General features: G+C 42.8%; 1 protein-coding gene across 3 annotated transcripts in view; it reads left to right on the forward strand.

The window, feature by feature from the left end:
- Positions 1-15,912: 15,912 nt before the first annotated feature.
- The window catches only part of POU2F2 (POU class 2 homeobox 2), a 36,620-nt gene continuing 31,013 nt past the window's right edge, over positions 15,913-21,519 (forward strand). For all 3 annotated transcript variants that reach the window (XM_058196366.1, XM_058196364.1, XM_058196365.1), the window contains exon 1: positions 15,913-16,023. In XM_058196366.1, the coding sequence (XP_058052349.1) occupies positions 15,996-16,023 (28 nt within the window). In that variant the 5' untranslated portion in view covers positions 15,913-15,995. The remainder of the gene's footprint in view (positions 16,024-21,519) is intronic.

Here is a 21,519-nt window from a genome sequence, read left to right on the forward strand (position 1 = left end):
GCTTCCAGGAGCATAGAGAGTGCCGAACCTTTGTGAGGACTGGGGAAAAAATAATAAATGTTAGAAGACATTAAAAATGGAGGCTTTGTAAAAGCAAGTTTGGGACTTGAGGGGAAAAGGGAAACACTCAAGGATCATCCGTGTGGAGACCAGAGTTTGTGTCCCGTGGTGTCATTTTTACAATCGGTGGTACACACTGTGTGGAAATAAAACTATTTACAGCTCATTTGTGGCGTGATTAAGCTGAGACAAGAAACGCAGAGACGGGATAAGTCTTGTATTGTCAGCTCACCTTTTCTCCCCACCTTCAGAAAAGTTCTCAGCGTGGACTGTTTTAATGAGATAACAATACAGGCTTCAAATAATTCAGGAAATTTACATCCTCATGGGAGGAACAGAGGTTGGGTGTCCCACCTCACCTTTGAGTGCATGTGTGAATAGACTCTGAAACATGCTTCTCTCCTTTCACAAAAGCATTTTTGTGAAAATTCTGCATAGGCCTCTTTATGGATTTATTTTGCAAGATTTACAATTTGTCCCAGTGCTGGTAAACTCCGAGCAAAACAAATACAAACCAAAGGTAAACAGTTAATATAATGTCATTAAAAAAAAATTATCCACGGTGTTCCGTGGCCTCTTTTTCCTCATTCATGATCATGTCCGGCTAAATTCTGACACCAGCCTTCATTGTGATGTACATTCCCCCAATTTCATACCCCATTCATTCATTCTCCCTTGAATGTATTGTAAAACAGGTGGCCCTTTCGATTTACCCTCCTTCATTTGCAGTGGTGCCGATCGACATCGCCTAAACATCTTTTTTTAAACTTGGCAATTATTGTCTTGCACACAAAGACCGTGTCTGTGTCTGGCACTCTCCTAGCTCGACAGACGCTGTCCCACAGACACGTCGTCAAATCACGTCGTTACTTTAGCCGCGCGAGAGAAGGTACAAAAATGATTTTTGTTCACTCCCTACGAACACAAACGTTGTAGATTTTTCTCTCTCTTTTTCTCTCTCTCTCTCTCTCTCTCTCTCTTCTGTATGCAGCCATTCGACTCACACCATTTCCGTACTTACAGAAAAACATTTGCCTACTTTTCACCACATTTTAAAAGCGCATCACAATGAGGAAAAAAATAACTTTCCTCCCTTTAAAAAAAAAAAAAAGGAAAAAGAAGCTATTGAGGATTTGCGTGAATAGACACGACATCGACAAACAATCCCAAGTCCTGAATATAATATAGGAAGAATGTGGGATTGTTACGTCTTAAGACCCCTTTTTTTTTGTTAAACGGAATTTATTGTACGTGCTGAGCCCCCAATCTTCCCAATCCATTGTGTCTTCACGGATGAGATTTTATGGGTGTCTCACAAGGCATGAGTCACTGTCATGTATTCACTCTGGTCATTTCTAGAACTGGGTACCGAATAGGCTGAGTTGGAGACCCTTCTGAGGCAAGCGATTCCGGAGGGGGATGGGCTGCGGTTTAATTCTTGGTAAGGGGAAAAGCACTTAGTTCACGTTTAGACTCAATCTTTATTACTTGAGCCAAGCCCTGAAACAAGCATGCCAATTCTTGATTCTGATTAATGTCAAATTATCTGTGTTTCACCGTCATCACATATATCCCCACCCCCACCCCCCCCATGCAAACATAGCCTTAGAATTCGTCTCCCCGAGGAATCCACGTTCGTTATTTGTTATTCCTCTAGTTTTAAAATAAACAGAGCATTTCAAAGACCCTCGGGAAAAAAAAAAAAGAACAAGACGTGTTCTTTATAATTATTGACAAGGTGCAAACGGGAAAAGCGGGCAGAGGGAGATTAAAAAGAAATCTAATAAATGTCATTTATACACACACCCAGCCACTTGATGACCCCTTTTGCTTTCTTCGGTCTTCCGTTACTATATAAAAATATTGCAAAAGGGAGAGAAAGGATCAAAAGTATTTTTACAAAGAGAAGAGCAGGAGGGACGCGGGGTGAAGCCAAAAGAGAGCCTCAAACACAAATGAGCTTTTCTCCACTTAGTTAAACTCGTTTTCAAAAAAAAAACAAAAACGAAAAAAAAACCACCTGCTCTGGATTTTCATACATCACAGTCCTTCCATGTAATGAAGCTGGAATTGTTTGAGGAGAAATCAGAAGCTCCAGCACCTTATAATCCACAGACAGGAAAGAATCCTGGCTTAATTTGAGCAGGATTGCTTGACACAAAACAGGCTTGTCCCAGATGTTAGGCATACTCAAGACAGACTATCAGGGAGACCATCTATGTTTTGAATAGAATAGAATAGAATAGAATAGAATAGAATAGAATAGAATAGAATAGAATAGAATAATAAGAGTTGGAAGGGACCTTGGAGGTCTTCTAGTCCAACCCCTTGCTTAGGCAGGAAACCCTACACCACTACATTACTACAAGAAGAGGCTAAGACAGGTGTAAAAAAAATAACTCACGTATATACAGGTTGTCCTCCACTTACAGTCATTCACTTAATGATTGTTTGAAGTTAACAACAGCATTAAAAAAAAAGTAACTTATGACCATTTTTCACACTTATGACCGTTGCAGCACTTCCCCCCCGGGTCACATGATCAACATTCGGATGCTTGGCAATCGGTTCATATTTATGACGGTTGCAGTGTCCCCAAGTCATGTGATCACCGATTTTTGGGGGTGACTTTCTGACAAGCAAAGTCAACGGGGAAGCCAGAGTCCCTTAGCAACCAAGTGATTCACTTAACAGCTGTGGCAAGAAAGGTTGTAAAACGGGGCTAAATTCACTTAACTGTTTCATTTAGCAATATCGGTAGAACTTTTGAGCTCAGTTGTGGTCGTAAGTGCAGGACAGCCTGTATAAACGTATAACGTACGAGTGTGCATGTGTGTGCCAAATGTGTGTGAAAAAGTTGGAACTAATGTGAATGTAAATGCGTAAAAAATATGCATATGTGTGCAAAATGAAGCATTTTGCATAAGGTTTACTCACCCAAAGTGTAATATGAAGATGGCTATATTTCCTTCCTTCCTTGCTTTGTTTCCTGAGCCCTGAAAATTCTGCTCAGCTTCATGGTAAGACTCTTCCAAGTTCTACAAGTCCTTTCAAATTTATCTTGATTGCATTAAGGTCTAGAAACCAGCTTTTTGAAAGCTAAACAGTGAGATTCTTGGACTATGGACAGAACTATGGACATTCTATGCAGCATTCCTGGCCTATTTTTTACTGACTGAAATTAATCACTAACTATAGTTGAGATTAGTTTTATGTCCTGCACAAATGTGTTGCTTTGCAATTTAGCAAGCTCCAAGATCTTGAACATTGGGCGCTATCTAACAAAATGAAATTCAACAGTGAAAAAAGTAAGGTTCTACATTTAGGCAAAAAAACCAAAATGCACAGGTACCGTATATGTGGTACCTTGCTCAATAGTAGTACCTGTGAGAGGGATCTTGGAGTCCTAGTGGACAACCATTTAGATATGAGCCAGCCGTATGCAGCAGCTGCTAAAAAGCCAACACAGTTCTGGGCTGCATAAGAGGGATAGAATCAAGATCATGTGAAGTGTTAGTGCCACTTTATAATATCTTGGTAAGGCCACACTTGGAATACTGCATTCAGTTTTGGTCGCCGCCATGTAAAAAAGATGTGAGACTCTAGAAAGAGTGCAGAGAAGAGCAACAAATGAGGCTAGAACATATGAAGAATGGTTGCAGGAACTGGGTAGTTTCATAAAAAGAAGGGCTAGGGGAGACATGATAGCAGTGTTCCAATATCTCAGGGGTTGCCACAAAGAAGAGGGAGTTGGGCTGTTCTCCAAAGCACCTGAAGGCAGGACAAGAAACAACGGATGGAAACTAATCAAGGAGAGAAGCAACTTAGAACTAAGGAGAAATTTCCTGACAGTTAGAACAATTAATAAGTGGAACGACTTGCCTGCAGAAGTTGTGAATGCTCCAACCTTGGAAATTTTTAAGAAAATGTTGGATAACCATCTGTCTGAGATGGTGTAGGGTTTCCTGCCTGGGCAAGGGGTTGGACTAGAAGGCCTCCAAGGTCCCTTCCAACTCTGTTGTTGTTGTTGTTGTTGTTGTTATTATTATTATTATTATTATTATTATTATCTTTTGCATAGGTGTGATCATTGTTGGTTTATTGCCAATATAATAATTGTTAATATTTTTCTGTATCTGATATGAAAAAGCCAAGTGCTTCCATCAGTTGTCCTGAAACTGATACACTCCTAATGTTTGGATTGCAGTTCCCATCATCCCCAAATAGCATAACCAACAGCATAACCAACACACCTGCAATAATCAACACAACACTGAGGCTATTAAAAGTGTGCATATTCCAAATATTACAATTTATGAAAAAAAATGATGAATTTCTCCCATCATCCCTCTTTAACAGCTCAAGGAGTTTTTTTATAGGCCTGCAATTTTAGCTAAAATACTCCTAATTGCCAATTATTTTCTCCTTTCTCATCACAATAACCATCTCTCCCTTTTGAAATAGTTACATCTCTGCGATTTCATTCTCCACATCCCCTTCATTGTCTCCTTCCATAAGATCTTCCATGAACATCTCAACCTTCTCCTTTTCCTGAATACTCTCTCTCTCTTTGCTGTTGCATATCTCATAACAAGCCCTTTTGATTCCCCTTCCTCTCTAAAACTTTTGGGCAGAGACGCTGGTCTCCTCTGTGCTGTATCTAACATCTACCAACTTGGTGATCCTACCTGCTTCAATGCAGTGTGGCTTGGTCACTCAGTCATTTAAATATATGGAGTGGTGCCTGCTTTTATAGAGGAGTCATTACCCCTCAAAACAGTTGGCACTCTGCCTTTGCTACTATATCAGAATAACAGAATAAGAAAGTTGGAAGGGACCTTGGAGATCTTCTAGTCCAACCCACCTGCTCAGGCAGGAAACCCTACACCACTTCAGACAAATGGTTGTCCAATCTCTTCTTAAAAACTTCCAGTGTTGGAGCATTTACAACTTCTGGATGCAAGTCGTTCCACTGATGAATTGTTCTGACTGTCAGGAAATTTCTCCTTAGTTCTAGGTTGGTTGTCTTCTTAATTAGTTTCCATCCATTCCTTCTTGTCTTGCCTTCAGGTACTTTGGACCCCCTCCTTTCTGTGGCAGTCTCTCAAATATTGGGGGGATATCCATATAGATTCTATCCTATGATCAATACCACTTGATATTATTGTTATTTAGGAATTGTGCCTGATGCCAAAAATTAATGCTGTCCCCAGACTTTCATCTCCTGCCTGTGAGGCCTTCTTGTCAGTGGAAACTCTTCCAGACTAAGTATGAGCCAGCCGTGTGCAGCAGCTGCCAAAAAAGCCAACATAGTTCTAGGCTGCATAAACAGAGGGATAGAATCAAGATCACGTGAAGTGTTAATACCATTTTATAAGGCCTTGGTAAGGCCACACTTGGAATACTGCATCCAGTTTTGGTTGCCACGATGTAAAAAAGATGTGGAGACTCTAGAAAAAGTGCAGAGAAGAGCAACAAAGATGATTAGGGGACTTGAGGCTAAAACATAGGAAGAACGGTTGCAGGAACTGGGTATGTCTAGTTTAATGAAAAGAAGGACTAGGGGAGACATGATAGCAGTCTTCCAATATCTGAGGGGTTGCCACAAAGAAGAGGGAGTCGGGCTGTTCTCCAAAGCACCTGAGGGCAGGACAAGAAGCAATGGGTGGAAACTCATCAAGGAGAGAAGCAACTTAGAACTAAGGAGAAATTTCCTGACGGTTAGAACAATTAATCCGTGGAACAACTTGCCCCAGAAGTTGTAAATGCTCCAACACTGGAAGTTTTTAGAAGATGTTGGATAACTATTTGTCTGAAGTGGTGTAGGGTTTCCTGCCTAAGCAGGGGGTTGGATTAGAAGACCTCCAAATTCCCTTCCAACTCTGTTATTCTATTCTATTCTATTCTATTCTATTCTATTCTATTCTATTCTATTCTATTCTATTCTATTCTATTCTATTCAGTAAGGTAGTTTTTGGTGTCATCCAGTCAGGGAATTTTTCTGCATTCTTAGTGTACCTGCTCAAGTGGAGATAAGCTTGTAATAAGATGCAGAGGCCAAAGATAAGCATTAGTTCAGCTAATCTAGGTTAAGTTTAGCCCCTCCCCCCCAAAAATATGCTGGAACTGCAGTTTCTAGAATTTCTGCCCTTGAAACAACCAGGAAAAAAAAATATGGAGAAAAGAGCCACACACAAAAAAAATGAAAAGGAGGCTAGAAAAACTCTCCTATGTAGATATTTCTATAATATCATAAAAACCTAAATAGAAGCTTATACAAATTTTGCATAGTGTGGGATAAATGGATGTGTTTATGTTTCTTCCTTTTATAACAGACTCCTCCGCAGAAATTGAATAGTGAAAGATTCAGGACAGACAAAGGCACTTGTTTTCACAATAGACAGCCACAGAATCTCTAACGGTAACCTATAGAATCTCACAGGAATATGTTGGTGAGAATTACTAGCTTAAGAGGCTTTAAATAAAGGAGAAATAGAATATTCACGGACAATAAAGCAATTGTCGGTGGCTAATCGGGATGGTTGCATCTTCTTCTTGGATCAGTGCAAAATGCCTTTCGCTGAGTCCATTGCCCAGTATAGGCTCCTACTACTTTGGTCACCATAGGAACAGATAGATGATGGAGTGGAACTTCTTCCTCCTCTGATCCAGGAAAGTTTTGCCAGATTCCCCATGTAGCCACCTGAAGGGATGGTGAACGATAATAATATCCCGTTGTAAAAAGGTTCTGTGAATTGGCGTGAAGGGAAATCAAAATAGCTAAGGAAACTTGGTCAGGTCCAGCTGCAGTGGCTTACCTGGTTAATTTTGGCTAATGCTATAGATCAGGGGTCTCCAACCTTGGCAACTTTAAGCCTGGCGGACTACAACTCCCAGAATGCCCCAGCCAGCTTTGCTGGAGACCCCTGCTATAGATGCAAAAGATCCCGTGTTCAGTCTCCAGCAGTGCCTCCATAGTTGGACTGACAGAAAAAGTCATGTTTAAGAATCTGGGGAGTGCTTCCAATCCTTGTGGAGCTCTTCCTCTTCATCCTTTACAGACCCGGAAATGTGTGTCGCTATTTCTGTTTGTGGTTGAACTCGATGAGCATTACCATCCGTCTCATCTGGAGGGCTTTGAGCTGGGAAAAGCGGCTGTCCCAAACTAGATGAATCTTCCTGTGACTTAATACGAGGGGTACCATAAAGAGAGGCGTGTAACTAGCTGAATCGTTTAGATTTCTGCAGACTCCGTTTCCAGAAAAATATCGACGGATTGGAGATCATTAAGAATCAGCCAACAAAGATGATTCAAAGTACTTTAGGACATGCACTATAGGAACAGGCTGGAGGAATCTTCAATCAGATACACAAATTTAGCAGAAACGGAGACATAAAAGTCACGTTTAGGTACATATAAAGGGATGACTCCAGGGAAGATGGTCCATGAACTGTCTTTCATGACCTCAAAAACTAGCACCACAAATAACAGGTATCAATTGCAGCTACCTGGACTCAATCTGAATATCAAGTCGAGCTTCCTGATGGTAAAAATCTGTTCAACACTGCAGTAGCCTTTCTGAATTGTGGCCCTTTCATCTCGAGAGGTTTTTAAGAAGAGCCTGGACAGCCATCTCTCATAGTTGAAATGCTTTTCTTGCACAACGTGGCGAGTTGGACTAGAGGATCTTTCTGGTTCCTTCCAACTCGATAGTTCCGTGGTTCTATGAGGAGAGAGAGAGAAACTAGGATCCAGGAGGAAGGTTAAGCAAGAATTCCCACCAATGGGATTCCCCGATCACCAGAGTTTCTAATGGAAAATCAGGTTCGCAGCTGAGCTGCAAATAAATTGGTTCAGCTGCCAAACATAGACGTCAGAATAGGATTTCACCAATACAAAGCGCATTTGAAGGCCCCCTCCCACCCCCTGTGTAGAGTACATTTTGTTTTGCTGCTTGGGTTTTTTTTAATTATTATTTCATGTTATTTTTAACATGACTCTCTCATCCTTTTATGCACAGTGGCTTTGAGTAGAAATGCCGAAGCCTGCACTTGCATTATTCTACAGTCACTTTGATGAGACGGGTGGCGTAGAAATTTAATAAATAAATACATAAATAATTCCGCATGCAAATATAAAGTCAGCCAGTGAGCTACAGACATTGGTATATAGATTCGGTGAACGTCTCATCCAAACAGGTGCCTTTATAACTTCACAATGAGTAGGTGACTTTGAGAAGAGGTCCGTTGCATATGGACTAAGAAGTTTAGGTGAGAAGAGGAAGGAAATGGTGTGTGAGATCTTCTCAAAGAATGTCAACATTTAGCTTTCCTCTTACCTGGTCAAGAGACAGACTTATTTCAGCCCCAAGAGGATTCCCGCCCCGCCCCCCCCCAGCTTAAAAAAGTAAGCAGCTACAGTGCAATTCTCTTTGGAAAAGTGGATTTTGGTGAGAATCATGGAACCATATGTTTAGAAGAAGACAATAGATTTAAACAATAGATTTAAACTCAATGTTAACCGCTTCAAACTTGATTGCAGAAAATATGACTTCTGTAACAGACTTATTAATACTTGGAACACACTACCTGACTCTGTGGTCTCTTCTCAAAATCCCCAAAGCTTTAACCAAAAACTCTCTACTATTGACCTCACCCCATTCCTAAGAGGTCCGTAAGGGACGTGCATAAGAGCACAAACGTGCCTACCGTTCCTGTCCTATTGTTTCCTTTCATTATATCCAATTAATATAGTTATTACATACTTATGCTCATGTATATGCTTATATATTATATAGTTATTTTCATGCTTATGCTTATATATACTGTTGTGACAAAATAAATAAATAAAATAAATAAATAAATAAAGACACTTAGGCTGCGAAGTCCCATTGGCAGCTCTCTGCAGGAACCTTTCTTGAAGAAACTCCCAACGGCAGAAACTTCTAAAGTTAATCAGCCAGAAAGGGTTTTTTTTTGTGTGTGTGCTACTTTTAAAATAATGAAATACTTATCGGCTTTTGGGCTTTTTTTCCCTTTCTTTCCACATATCTCACTGATGACCACTGTGATGGAGTTGGAATTGTCTACCTCGGTGTGGGGTGTGTGTGTGTGTCCAAGCTTGGCAGGTGTAAGACTTGTGGACTTCAACTCCCAGAATTCCCTAGCCAGCCATGCTGTTGAAATCCACAAGTCTTAAAGTTGCCAAGCTTGGACGCCCTCTGCTCTGCCTTTAATCAAGGCTCAACTTCTCGTGCAGGAGAGAGAACACATTTGCCAAATGCCCTTTCGGATGCATAACCCTTCAAAAGTGCAGGGCCAAGAGGTTTTTTTTTCATGTTGATAACCCTTAAATCTACAGCATGAGGCGTAATTCCCCCCCTCCTCCCAATTTCTTCCTTTCTTTTTAGGCCTGGTTACTTTACCTCTGACTCCATCTCGGATGCGCCAGCGCATCGTGAGGTTGTTTTCTGGTTCAATGCTATGTTCTGCACATGCTTAAAAGTGACCTTTTTCACAGCCTCTGATGTTCTGTCACAAAATAAATGTGTCAACAAAATTGTGGGCTAGACTTTGGGCCTCAAAGCTAGTGTGGCGATGAACCGGTTACATAGATATAAGGACCATTCTTAAGGCTAATAAGAAGACAGACTAACTTGCATTAATAGCTTCTGGTTGACCTACGGCTAGGAAGGTTGGGGATTGGGGTAGGGAGAGCTGTTGCTGCAAATTGCGACGTCTGAGCGGGCTTCAAAAATAGGATCAACAGTAACAGAGTTGGAAGGGACCTTGGAGGTCATCTAGTCCAACCCCCTGCTCACGCAGGAGACCTATGCTAGGGATTCGAACCATTGAACTGCCGCCCTTTCTGATCGACAAGCTTAGAGTCTTAGCCTCTGAGCCACCTAGCCAGGATTAGGCCACATTCAGGCAAGCTAAATCATAGCTTTCACCCTCAAAACGACGCTATAGAGCACTGCACACCAGAACAACTAGACACAAGAACAGTTTTTTCCCGAAGGCCATCACTCTGCTAAACAAATAATTCCCTCAACACTGTCAAACTATTTACTAAATCTGCACTACTATTAATCTTTTCATCGTTCCCATCACCAATCTCTTTCCACTTATGACTGTATGACTTTGTTGCTGGCAATCCTTATGATTTATATTGATATATTGACCATCAATTGTGTTGTAAATGTTGTACCTTGATGAACGTATCTTTTCTTTTATGTACACTGAGAGCATATGCACCAAGACAAATTCCTTGTGTGTCCAATCACACTTGGCCAATAAAAATTCTATTCTATTCTATTCTATTCTATTCTATTCTATTCTATTCTATTCTATTCTATTCTATTCTATTCTATTCTATTCTATTTTATTTTATTTTAGTGTTTTAGGGGAAAGACTAAACTATATTGCATCATAGGATTAGGCCACATTCAGGCAAGCTAAACCATAGTTTAGGGGAAAGAGGTAAACTACATTGAATCTTGGAATCCTGCCTTTTCTCAGAGGCACTTTTTCAAAAGGCAAACTGGACTTTGTTTTTCCTTTAAAAACCTTTCACTTCTCATCCAAGAAGCTTCTTCAGTCCTGAAGCTTCTTAGATGAGAAGCAAAAGGTCTTCAAGGAAAAGCAAAGTCCAGTTGCCTTTTGAAAAAAAGCACTTTTGCGACAACTACGACCTGGATGACTGAGAATCTCTATAGAGAATTCTGCCTTCTCTTTCTCCGCTGGCACAGCCCCAAAGATGCATTGGGAAACTGTCACATGCCTTTCACATTTACCATATTGTTAGAAGCTGACAGACGATGTCCATCTTAATTAAGCATTGTGGAAACCATGACTTTTAAAGCACACTCAGTGAAGCTGGTTACTTTCAGCCGAGCCTCGTTAAGATTAATCACAATTTCAGCTGGGATGGCACGCTGAATTGTGCTTAATGCTCAGTGGAAGCAGAAACGGCGTCAGAGGAGCGAAGATGCGGGCTCTGGATCAGAAGCAAAAACCGAACGACACTCTCACCTGGAACAGAACTTGAAGTATGTTCCCTTAGAGCAGGAGTGGAGAACTATGGCCCCCTTTATGACCTGTGGACTTCAACTCCCAGAATTCCTGAGCCATGTGTGGCTGAGGAATTCTGGGACTTGAAGTCCACAAGTCAGAAAGAGGCCATAGTTTCCCAACCCTGCTTTAGAGTGAAATGTATTAAGGAAACCCAAAGGTGCTTTTTCAAAAGGCAGCTGGGCTTTCTTTGTTTTTTCCTTGGAGACTTCTCGCTTCTCATCTAAGAAGCTTCTTCAGTTTTGAATGGAAGCTTCAGAACTGAAGAAGCTTCTGGATGAGAAGCGAAACACCTTCAAGGAAAAACAAAGAAAGCCCAGCTGCCTTTTGAAAGAGCATCTTTGGGACAACGGTCACCTGGACGTCTGAGAATCTCCATAGACGTATTGCAGGGAAATTACGAAAATCCTGAACAAAATTTCTCATCAGGCTTCAGTGCATTCCTAGTTTGTCACTTAGCAAGGTTTGAATTTTGAAGTTTGGAAACTTGGGCACGGACCCTTAGTTGAACCCCGAGAGCACTTTTAAGGAGGGCCAGATGTTTCAACACCTGGAACAAAACTTGAGGAACTTTTGCACCAGTTTAAGCGAGAAGTGCAGTCGTGTTAAGTCCTTGTGGACTGTCTTGGAAAACTCATTTCTCCTCATAGGCAAGAGACGACACAAAGATTCTCTATTTTGTCCCCTCCCTCCGCCTCTTTTCAAACTTGTTCTGCCATCCTGCCCCCCCGCCCCCTCCGTCCAACATGCTCTCTACTTTCACCCCCCCCCCCTTGCTCTTTCCCTTTCCTGCCCACCCTGCTCCTTGGTCCCCTGGGAGCGCACTCTAATAATGTATTTGATCGACTGGCGGCCGCGGACAAGCGATTATTGTCTTGTAGGGAGTCAAAAGTATTGATCGGGGGAGAAATATGAGCAGCGCGATGGAGCCGGCGCGTCACATACAATAACCACAGCCCCGGGGGAGCGCCCGCGACACCGGCCGTCTCCTCTCATTACCGCCTGCCTCAGCCAGCCCTGGGAACAGGGAGACGGGGCTGGGCAGGGTGCCTGCCTCTTGGTCCTTACTACTGACCTGTAGGCCTATTGCTATTCTAGCCACAGGTTTCTCACATGCAGCTCTGCAGAGGGTGGGGTGGAAACACATAGCTAGTTGTTTAATGAATCTCCCCCTTTCTTTCGCCCAAGACACAGCTCTGCTCTTAATGCCTTGTATGGTGCTTCCAACCTGTAGCTACCTCCCCAGTCAAATGCCAAGCAGAAAAACGTCCTCATATTTCGATTGGCCAGCAATTCCGAACCTGGAAGGCAAGAGCCGTTGGAGATGCACACGGAGAAGGTACCACACCCCAAGGCCGATGAGCCAAAACCGTAGATCAGCGGAAGACTTGGCTGAAATCGTGCTCCCAAACTGCTCCGCGCCTCATTCCCTTGGTCTGTTAACTTTGACAGTCAACTCAAACAGCTTTCTGCGCACTTGGGGGATGTTGGGTCCACGCACACGCGTCCCCAAAAACTTTTTGGTGAGGTTTATTTTTAATCTGCTGCTAGGGAAGCGGCACGGCTGATCTCAGCATGGGGTCTATCTTCACAGCAAAGTTTTAAAATAAGCATTGGGAGAGTTCAAATATTAGATCCTCGATTGTTCTCTCAAAAGAGAGCTAGGTGGCCATCAGTGGCTTCTATTACGATCCTAGACATTTGATGAAGACATCAATTTCATTAAACTTAGATGGATTTGTTTCAGGTATTTTAAAATTGGGCTGTTAAAACCGACATTGGTCTCTTTCTTTCTTTCTTTCTTTCTTTCTTTCTTTCTTTCTTTCTTTCTTTCTTTCTTTCTTTCTTTCTTTCTTTCTTTCTTTCTCTCTCTCTCTCTCTCTCTCTCTCTCTCTCTTTCTTTATTTCACCCTCCCTCCCTCTCTCTTTCTCTCTCTCTTTCTTTCTTTTCCCTGTAGAGATCAGCAGTGACCCAATTTTATGGGCCTAAATTGACCAGGATCATTTTTTAAAAAACTCACAAAACTATTTTTATACGACATTTCTTTGAAAAATGACGTCGTTCCCATTTTACGGCTAGTGGACTGAGGTGATTAAACCAAATGTATAAATATAGGAAACTATCTCATGTGAAGTTCATTTAGTTTAGTCATGTGACAGTGGATCTTTAAGCGATCAATAAGAGTTCCTTCCCAAGTTTGCAAGCTTTAAATCTTTAAACAGGAAGACTTGGGCCTTGGGAGAAGGGATTATACATTTCCCCCCCCCTCAGGATAGCATACATTTTATGCAAGATGGATTATTACTGATTCTGTAGCTTGGTAAATTTCCCTGTTACTGAGTTAAACTGCTCTCCATCCACCCTTGAGTCAGCAGAAAATTATAGCATAATATAATTTGAGTTTCCATTGCAGATCCCCATCCTGCCTCTGCTGCCTCCGTAGCCAGTCGCATCAGTCACTTGACTTCCTTTCAGGTTAATGGGACATAAAGCCTCACAAATTTTAGACACCTCGAGGCTGCCCTTGACTAATGTTGGAAGAGGAGAAAAACAACTTAACCCTGGCACTGCTAAGGACAACTTAAAACTGACTTATCATGGGTCGGGGAGAAAACATGGCAACGTCACAGGGACACAGCAGGAAAGGTGTTTGCCAGGTGTGAATGTGGTTAAAGTCCCTTAATCTGAATGCTGTGGGCATAGATAGTAGATTTGTATAGACGTGAGCAGCTGTGCATTTGAGCCTCCAGTTGCCAACTTCAGTAGAAAATTCAGCTTTGTATAAGCCTACTACGATCTGTGCCACACCGAGATGTGTGTGTGCGCAAACTGGTGGACTTGGCTCTATAATGCCCTTCAGATGTACCTCTGAATTGTCCCAAAGGTGCTTTTTCAAAAGGCAACTGGACTTCCTTTGTTTTTCCTTGAAGGTGTTTCGCTTCTCATCCAAGGAGCCTCTTCAGAGATTTGGAGAAGTTTCTTGAATGAGAAGCGAAACATCTTCAAGGGAAGAAGAAAAGAAAAAAAAGCAAAGAAATCGAGTTGCCTTTTGAAAAAAAGCACCTTTGGGACAACCATGACCCGAGAAATACCTTTGAATTGGGTTACATCTGCAATGTGGTTGTCTCCAGACAGGATTATTATTTTATTTTTATATATTTTTTGCATTATGTGGGTTTATTCTGAATAGGACAGTGGAATGCTCCCATGTAGAAATACTCCTGTGTCTACATCTAGCTGGGGAGATGAGGAATAAAATTTAGTGAATGCTGTAGAGGCCTCAGTGTCTGGTGTTGAGAATAGACACGAAGATCATAAGTCTGCTGCTAGCATGGTGTTGCTGTCTCCCGACTGTTGTGGATTGTGTGGCCACAACAGGTGAGTTGGAGAATTTGTGGCATTTTGCTTCCCCCAAGTGTTGAGTGGACAAAAATGCAAGTCTAACCGTTAACATACAGCCGTCTTGCAGACATTAAAAGGCGACTCATTGGAACTTAAGCTCCAAACCATATTTTTAGATACTGGAGATCAGCAACTAAATGTGCATAAAGTCATAAAATGTCTCATGGACCATGAACAGGGAACTTTTCTCCAGTCCAGCTTGATTCTTCCCACTTGATCTTTTAAGATTTCCTGCACTGAAATATCCCTAAATACAAAAACAGGCGAACAATTCTCTTCCATATACTATTAATATTTTAGATCTAACAAAACTGGATCCATTTTGGGTCGCATGCAGTGTGAGTTGTGTGGCTCCCTGCAATGAAGATACTCACGAGTAGGTTTTTGTGTAAGCGATGGGGATGGAGTTATACTGTGCTTGCTAATACAGATTCTGAGATGTCACCAGGACGACAGTGGTTGGGTTCGTGCTAAGTCATGAGGGTTGTTGAATAAGCCACAGTGACTGGACCCACATATTTTGCCAAGCCATAAGCATTGATCTATATACTGCAGCGGCTGAGTTTGCACAACACACCCAGCCAGAGTCAAACAGATCAGGTTTGCATGCTAGGCTAGGCTATTGGGACCACCATTTCCACTGCTTGAGAAAGTTGGTTGTGAAGGGAGTTCTTCCCAATTTTGCGACCTTTTTTTTTTTTTTTGCTGCAAAAAGGTTGGTAAACGAAAGCTCATGCCGTCTTTAAGCGAACATGCCATCCCCTCATTGACTTCGCTTCTCAAAAGCCGGCTTGGAAGCTTGCAGATGGGGGGATCACATCCTGCAGCGCTCATAAAGACGTGCCGTTCGCCAAGCGCCTGAATATCGATCGTGCGATCGTGGGGATGCTACGTTGGTCCTAAGTCCAAGGACCGCTTCCGGTGCCGTTGTAACTTCAAATGGTTGCTAAATGGACGGTTGTAAGCCAAGGACTACCTGCAGCTCACAACATGCTAAGGCCACTCACTGAACCATAAAATGCCCAACCGCATTTTAGCCCATATACATGTTCTATAGATCCTGTGCCATGCCGATCCTTTGAACTCAACTATGGGGGGGGGGCCCTTGAGCTTTGGACACCGCAGACTGAAGCATGGGCACCTATGGGCACCGTGGCAATTGCACACGTATATCTGTATTTGCTGTCCTTGCAGTGTTCTTCGCTCCCCCCCACCCACCCCAGCACACACAAACACACACACACACACACCCTGCCATGTCTTCTTCCTCCCAGCTGCTTCCTGCCACATTCACTGTTCTTGCTTCTCAAGAGCCTGGGGACTCCCCAGGCCTGCCCCTAGCTTAGAGGCCCTTCCTTGTCCTGCCACCTGCTTTTTCCTCTCTGGAACAAGTGCCATCCGTCACTGGCAGGCAGGGCCCTTGGGGGTCTGTCTCTTCCACATCAGAAGAATTATAGCCATGGTGAACTCAGGCCTGTGGGCAACAGGTAAGCGATAAGAGGTGTACTGCAACTTGGAGGCATCTCACTGTGTTCTCTCTCTCTCTCTCTCTTTCTCCGGAATGCATTGCCGTCTACTTCTGGAGATTTCCTTGATGCCGATAAAAAGTTGATTGTAGGGTGGGCTGGCAAAAAAGGCAGGGCACGGGTAACCGAAGCAATGCTGCCTATTCTGGCTGCTTCTCCTGCTTTGAGGCTCGCGAATGCTCTGCCCGAAGCTTCAGGGCTCATCGAGACAAACCCTGCTCTACGGAGTTGTGGAGTGTGTCCCAGACAACAATCCTGCCTCCAATCCTGTCTTGCGTGGGGTGGAGGGAGAAGAGGGGACCGTATTAGGGGAGGGGCTAGTAAGCCTAAGATTGGAAGGTGGGATGGGACAGTGGATGTAAGGGGAATTGCACCACTCAGTCATGCCTTAAGGGGACTTGGGAAGCATGGAGCAACCTTACACCAAAGATCAGCTAGAGATTTTTGACTAGCTTGTGAGCCAGCCGCTGTTCGACACACAATCATGGTTCCTTTCCGTGCTGTGAAGTTTTGCTGCCTGTCTCTGCAGATGTAGAAATTTGTTAAGGGCCATATGGGCAAGTCAGATGTTGGTCTCTTAGACACAAGCTGCCTCGGAACCAAACCATGCCTCGTGTGTTTTGCAGAGCGGTCAGTCTGCCCACCTGGCTTTGTTGTTCGGAAGGTAATTATTTTAGTAGGGCTTTTCCTGGTGTGCAAAGTATATTTCAGGCAAAAGTGGTTCACCCCCCTCCCCCCCCCAAAAAAATTGCAAAGTAGATGAGAACCTACCTCCTCCCCCCACACCCCCACGGGCCACTCCGGTGTTTTTAATCCCAGTTTTGTCTGTAATAGGGCAGCCATAGAAAACAAGCAGGCAACGAAGAGGAGGAGTAAAGAGGAGGGGTTCTACCCGGAGCTGGCAAGGGGTTTGGTTTTTGGGCTTCTTGTTTTTAGTTTTGAGTTTCAGTAAATTGGAGGCTTTTTTTAAACCATCTAAAAATGTGAAAGGGAAGCAGAAGTGAAAGCCGACAAAAAGTGGCCAGCAGTTTGGAGAACTGGGGGGGGGGCGCGCAAATCCCTGGTCCTGATAAACTGGCCAGCACTTCCTGTGTTTTCCGAACGACCAATTGAAAAGAAAATCCCACCCGATATACAGTTTTTCCAACGTACGGCGTATTCCACCAAGAATAATCCAAACTCAAGTCTCTACAATACTTAACGTCTCCATTAAGAAACTCTGAATGACATCACAGAAGTTGTCGCTTTCCTTTACCCTCAGTGCTTGGGTTTTCGGACATCCCACTTGATTCTCTATTACAGGGGTCTCCAACCTCGGTCCCTTTAAGACTTGTGGACTTCAACTCCCAGAGTTCCTCAGCCAGCTTTGCTGGCTGAGGGACTCTGGGAGTTGAAGTCCACCAGTCTTAAAGGGACCGAGGTTGGAGACCCCTGCTCTATTACATTTCCTCATCTGGATTTTTTTTTTTTTTTTTAAAAAGGGAGAAAATGTCACTTAGTCTATGCCTGTAAGACCAGCTGCTGCTATAAAGGTTCAGGAGCGGAGCAAAAACGACATAGTAAAAAGCAGCGGATCTGAATTACAGACAGTCCTCGACTTACAGCGACAATCGAACCCAGCGTTTCTGTTGTTAAGTGAGACGTGGGTTAAGTGAGTTTTATCCCATTTCGTGACCTTTCTTGTCACCGTTGTAAAATGAATCACTGCGGTTGGTAAGTTAGCAACAAGGCTGTTAAGTGAATCTGGCTTCCCCATTGACTTTGCTTGTCAGAAGGTCACAAAAGGGGATCCTATAACCCCAGGACGCTGCAACGGTCATAAATATGAACCAGTTGCCAAGCATCTAAATTTTGATCATGTGACCATGGGGGATGCTGCAGTGGTCATAAGTGTGAAAAATGGTCATGTCACCTTTTTCAGATCTGATTCTGGATACATCTTCATTCCTAGACTATAAGACTCAACTTACTTTTTTTAAAAATCTGGAGCATGCATTATTCACTTTCACTAGATATTTTACAAAGAAACTATAATTTGATTTGTTTCGTTACATCTTGTGCGAGCCATTGCTATTTGGAACCAATACGATAGCCTTTTACATTTTTATTTGATTTTTTGATTTTACTACTTTGTAAGTAACTCAAAGCGATAAACGCAGATAATTCTATTTTGTCCTTCTATTTTTCCAACAACAACAACCCTGTGAAGTGGGCTGAGAGAGATTGAGTGTCCCAGCGTCACCCTGCCGGCTTTCATGCCTAAAGCGGGACTAGAACTCACACGCTCTTGGTTTGTAGGCCGGCCTCTTAACCATGATACCAGATTGGGTCTCTAAGCTCCAAATAACATAACAATAGTTTATGGCTTAGCAAAAATTACAAATTTAGCCATGTTTTCTTGCCTCTACCTCTCCTTCTCACTGTCACTTTTTTCCTTTTCTTTCTTTCTATCTTTCCTCCCCCTCCTCTTAAAAAAAATCTTTGTCAGACAAATCATTGATGCCTGCAATCGGATCACTCCAGGCACGTTCAACCCAGGGACCAACCCTGACCTACCATTTGCTTATTTATACGATGCAGAGTCTTTCTTTTTTTAAAAAAACAACCACCTTCAGAAGGTGCCTTGCAACATATGAAAATACAAATAATGCTCATAGTGAAGGGATAAAACAGTTCGAGAGAGAATAATAGATGAAGGAAATCCACAATACGAGCAAACTATAACACAGAAATAATGACAATTCATTTTTTGCATCACCGTTGACCTTCCTGAATCCAATCAACATCCTTCTAATGAAACAATGAGCTGTTTTGTGTGTGTGTGTTTTTTTTTTAAATCTACTACAGCAAAGAGATGGAACTATTCTGGGAATTCCAGAATACAAGGGGAAAACATGCAGCCGGAGTTAACGTTTGCTGCAGTTCTCTTTTTAAAATTTAGTACATTGACTTTTAATAGTGCTGTATTGCAGACTCTAGTGAAAAATGAACAAGAGATTCAGACGCATCCTAAATTCAGTGTTCTAACACTGAGCCATCTTTAGCAGAATAACAGTTTGAAGACGCTTCTGACACAAATAAAGAATCTGCATTCCGCGCTGATAGGTCCTGCTCAAAGAGCAGGTAGCTGCTGTAGCAGAATAACAGAATGACAAGAGTTGGAAGGGACCTTAGAGGTCTTCTAGCCCACCCCCCTGCTCAAGCAGGAAACCTTATACCATTTCAGACAAGTGGCTGCCAGTCTCTTCTCAAAAGCCTCCAGTCTCGGAGCACCCAAAACTTCTGACGTGTTGAACTGGTTAATTGTTCTCACTGTCAAGGAAATTTCTTCTCAATTCCAGGTTGCTTCTCTCCTTGATTAGTTTCCATCCGTTGCTTCTTGTCCTGCCTTCGGGGGCTTTGGAAAATAACGAATTGAGTTCCTCTTCTTGGTAGCAGCCCCTCCAATACTGCTATCAATGTTCTCCACTGATCTTCTACATCCATGGGATGTAGACCTTCAATCGGCGAATCAAGAATGAGTTCTCCCTTAGTTTTCTGTGTGTCAAGAAAAGATTCTTTTTGTTTAATATCCGAAATCTTGTTAGAGACAAATGAACAAACACACAATTCCAGATGAAAATTTGCTTCAGAAAATCCACGGCCGGGTGCTTTTATCCCAAATGATCCTGAGAATCACGCTCGGATTTCTTTTAGCTCTGAAAAAATTAATAGCCGGGGACACTGTTGATGAAAAGAATGAATTTAACTTGAAAACAGGCTCCATTATATGTTGACTCTGCATTAAACAATATTCACAGCTAAGAGGTATTTTCATACCTCTCATAAAAACCTCCCGTTCAGCTTTTATTCAGTCTCAAAATCCAATTTGATTCTTATGTACATAACGCCTCTCTATTATCTTTGATCACAGATTATAGATTGACATTTCTGGGTTATTTCACCAGCTGTTATCGTACCTAGGATCGTTCCCATATTACCAAACGCTTGCAGCATTAAATGCCAGCTGTGCAGATTGTGGTGGATATACGAGAATGCCATTTGCCCAGCATCACGTACTCTATGTCTTTAATGTGGGCTTGATAGAAAGAAACTAGGGTGTGAACTTTTACCTTCACTATACCAGGAAAAAGCTCTCTATGTTTGCTACCTCTCTATGGGTGTCAGCTGAAAAGATTGCAAGCCTAATTCCTTGAGTTGCTGAAGTTCATTTTACTATGGGAATTAAGTTCTCCGACAGCCAACTCTTGTCTAGTCCAGGGGTCGGCAACCTTAAACACTCAAAAGAGCCACAAAGGTCCTAACTGGAAGCCCCCCTGTTCAATTCTGGAGCTGACCGGAAGTCCGGTTCCCCCACCATAGAGTCTCCTCCTAGCACGGCGTCCTTTTTCCTCTACCTGTCCTAACCGAAACCCCTATCCATTGTGGAGCCGACAGCAGAGGGATGAAAGAGCCACATGCGGCTCCAGAGCCACCGGTTGCTGACTCCTGGTCTAGTCAGAGTGGCAGCAACCTTGCACACACAAAAAATATATATCAAAAAGCTTTGGAAACTACCAGCTGGGCCAAATTACGCTAAAAAAAATATGGGGTGACATAGAGACTGTAGGTAGGAATTCTGATGGGGAAAAGGGGTGGGGTGGAGAATAGCAGTGGCATTCCCTCCTAAAGATGGCTTTTTATTATGAAGTAGAGAAAGAAATATAATGGGAGATGCTGAAAAGGACTGGTTCCTTCTTCCCTGCTGTGTCTTTAATAGGTGCACGTTTGACTGAATCTATTGGACTTATCCTATGAATTCATTATATGAAGGTAAAATCAGCGGTGACACGGGTTGAACTCCTGCTCTGATGTCCAGTTTTTTAAAAAGTGATAGCTTTCAGTGTTTGCTTACAGACCAAGTGGGATTCTGACTGGTGTTGCATGAATAGGAAAACACAGAGAAGCATTTATCACACTGAACAAGTGGCCTTCCTTTTTTCCTTCCTTCCTTCCTTCCTCCCTTCCTTCCTTCCTTCCTTGCCTCTTCCCTTCCCCCTTCCCTCACTATCCTTTCTCCCTTCCTTTTCTTTTTTTCTTCCTCCCTATCCTTTCTTTCCTTCCCTTCCCTTCCTTTTCCTTTCACACTTCCTCTCTCCTTCCCTTCTTCCGTCCCTCCCTCACTATCCTTCCTTCCTTCCTTCCTTCCTTCCTTCCTTCCTTCCTTCCTTCCTTCCTTCCTTCCTTCCTTCCTCTTCTCTTCCTCCTTCCCTCACTATCCTTCCTTGCTTCCCTTCCCTTTTGTTCCTCCCTCCCTCACTATCTTTCCTTTCCTTCCCTTTCCTTCCCTTTCTTTCTCTTCCCTCCCTCCCCTTCCTTCCACACTTCCTTTCTCCTTCCCTTCTTTCCCTTCCTCCCTCCCTCCCTCCCTCCCTCTCTCCCTATCCTTCCTTCCTTCCTTATCGCGCTAGATTTAAA

Source organism: Ahaetulla prasina, chromosome 10 (genome assembly GCF_028640845.1).
Source record: "Ahaetulla prasina isolate Xishuangbanna chromosome 10, ASM2864084v1, whole genome shotgun sequence".
NCBI classification, from domain to species: Eukaryota; Metazoa; Chordata; class Lepidosauria; order Squamata; family Colubridae; genus Ahaetulla; species Ahaetulla prasina.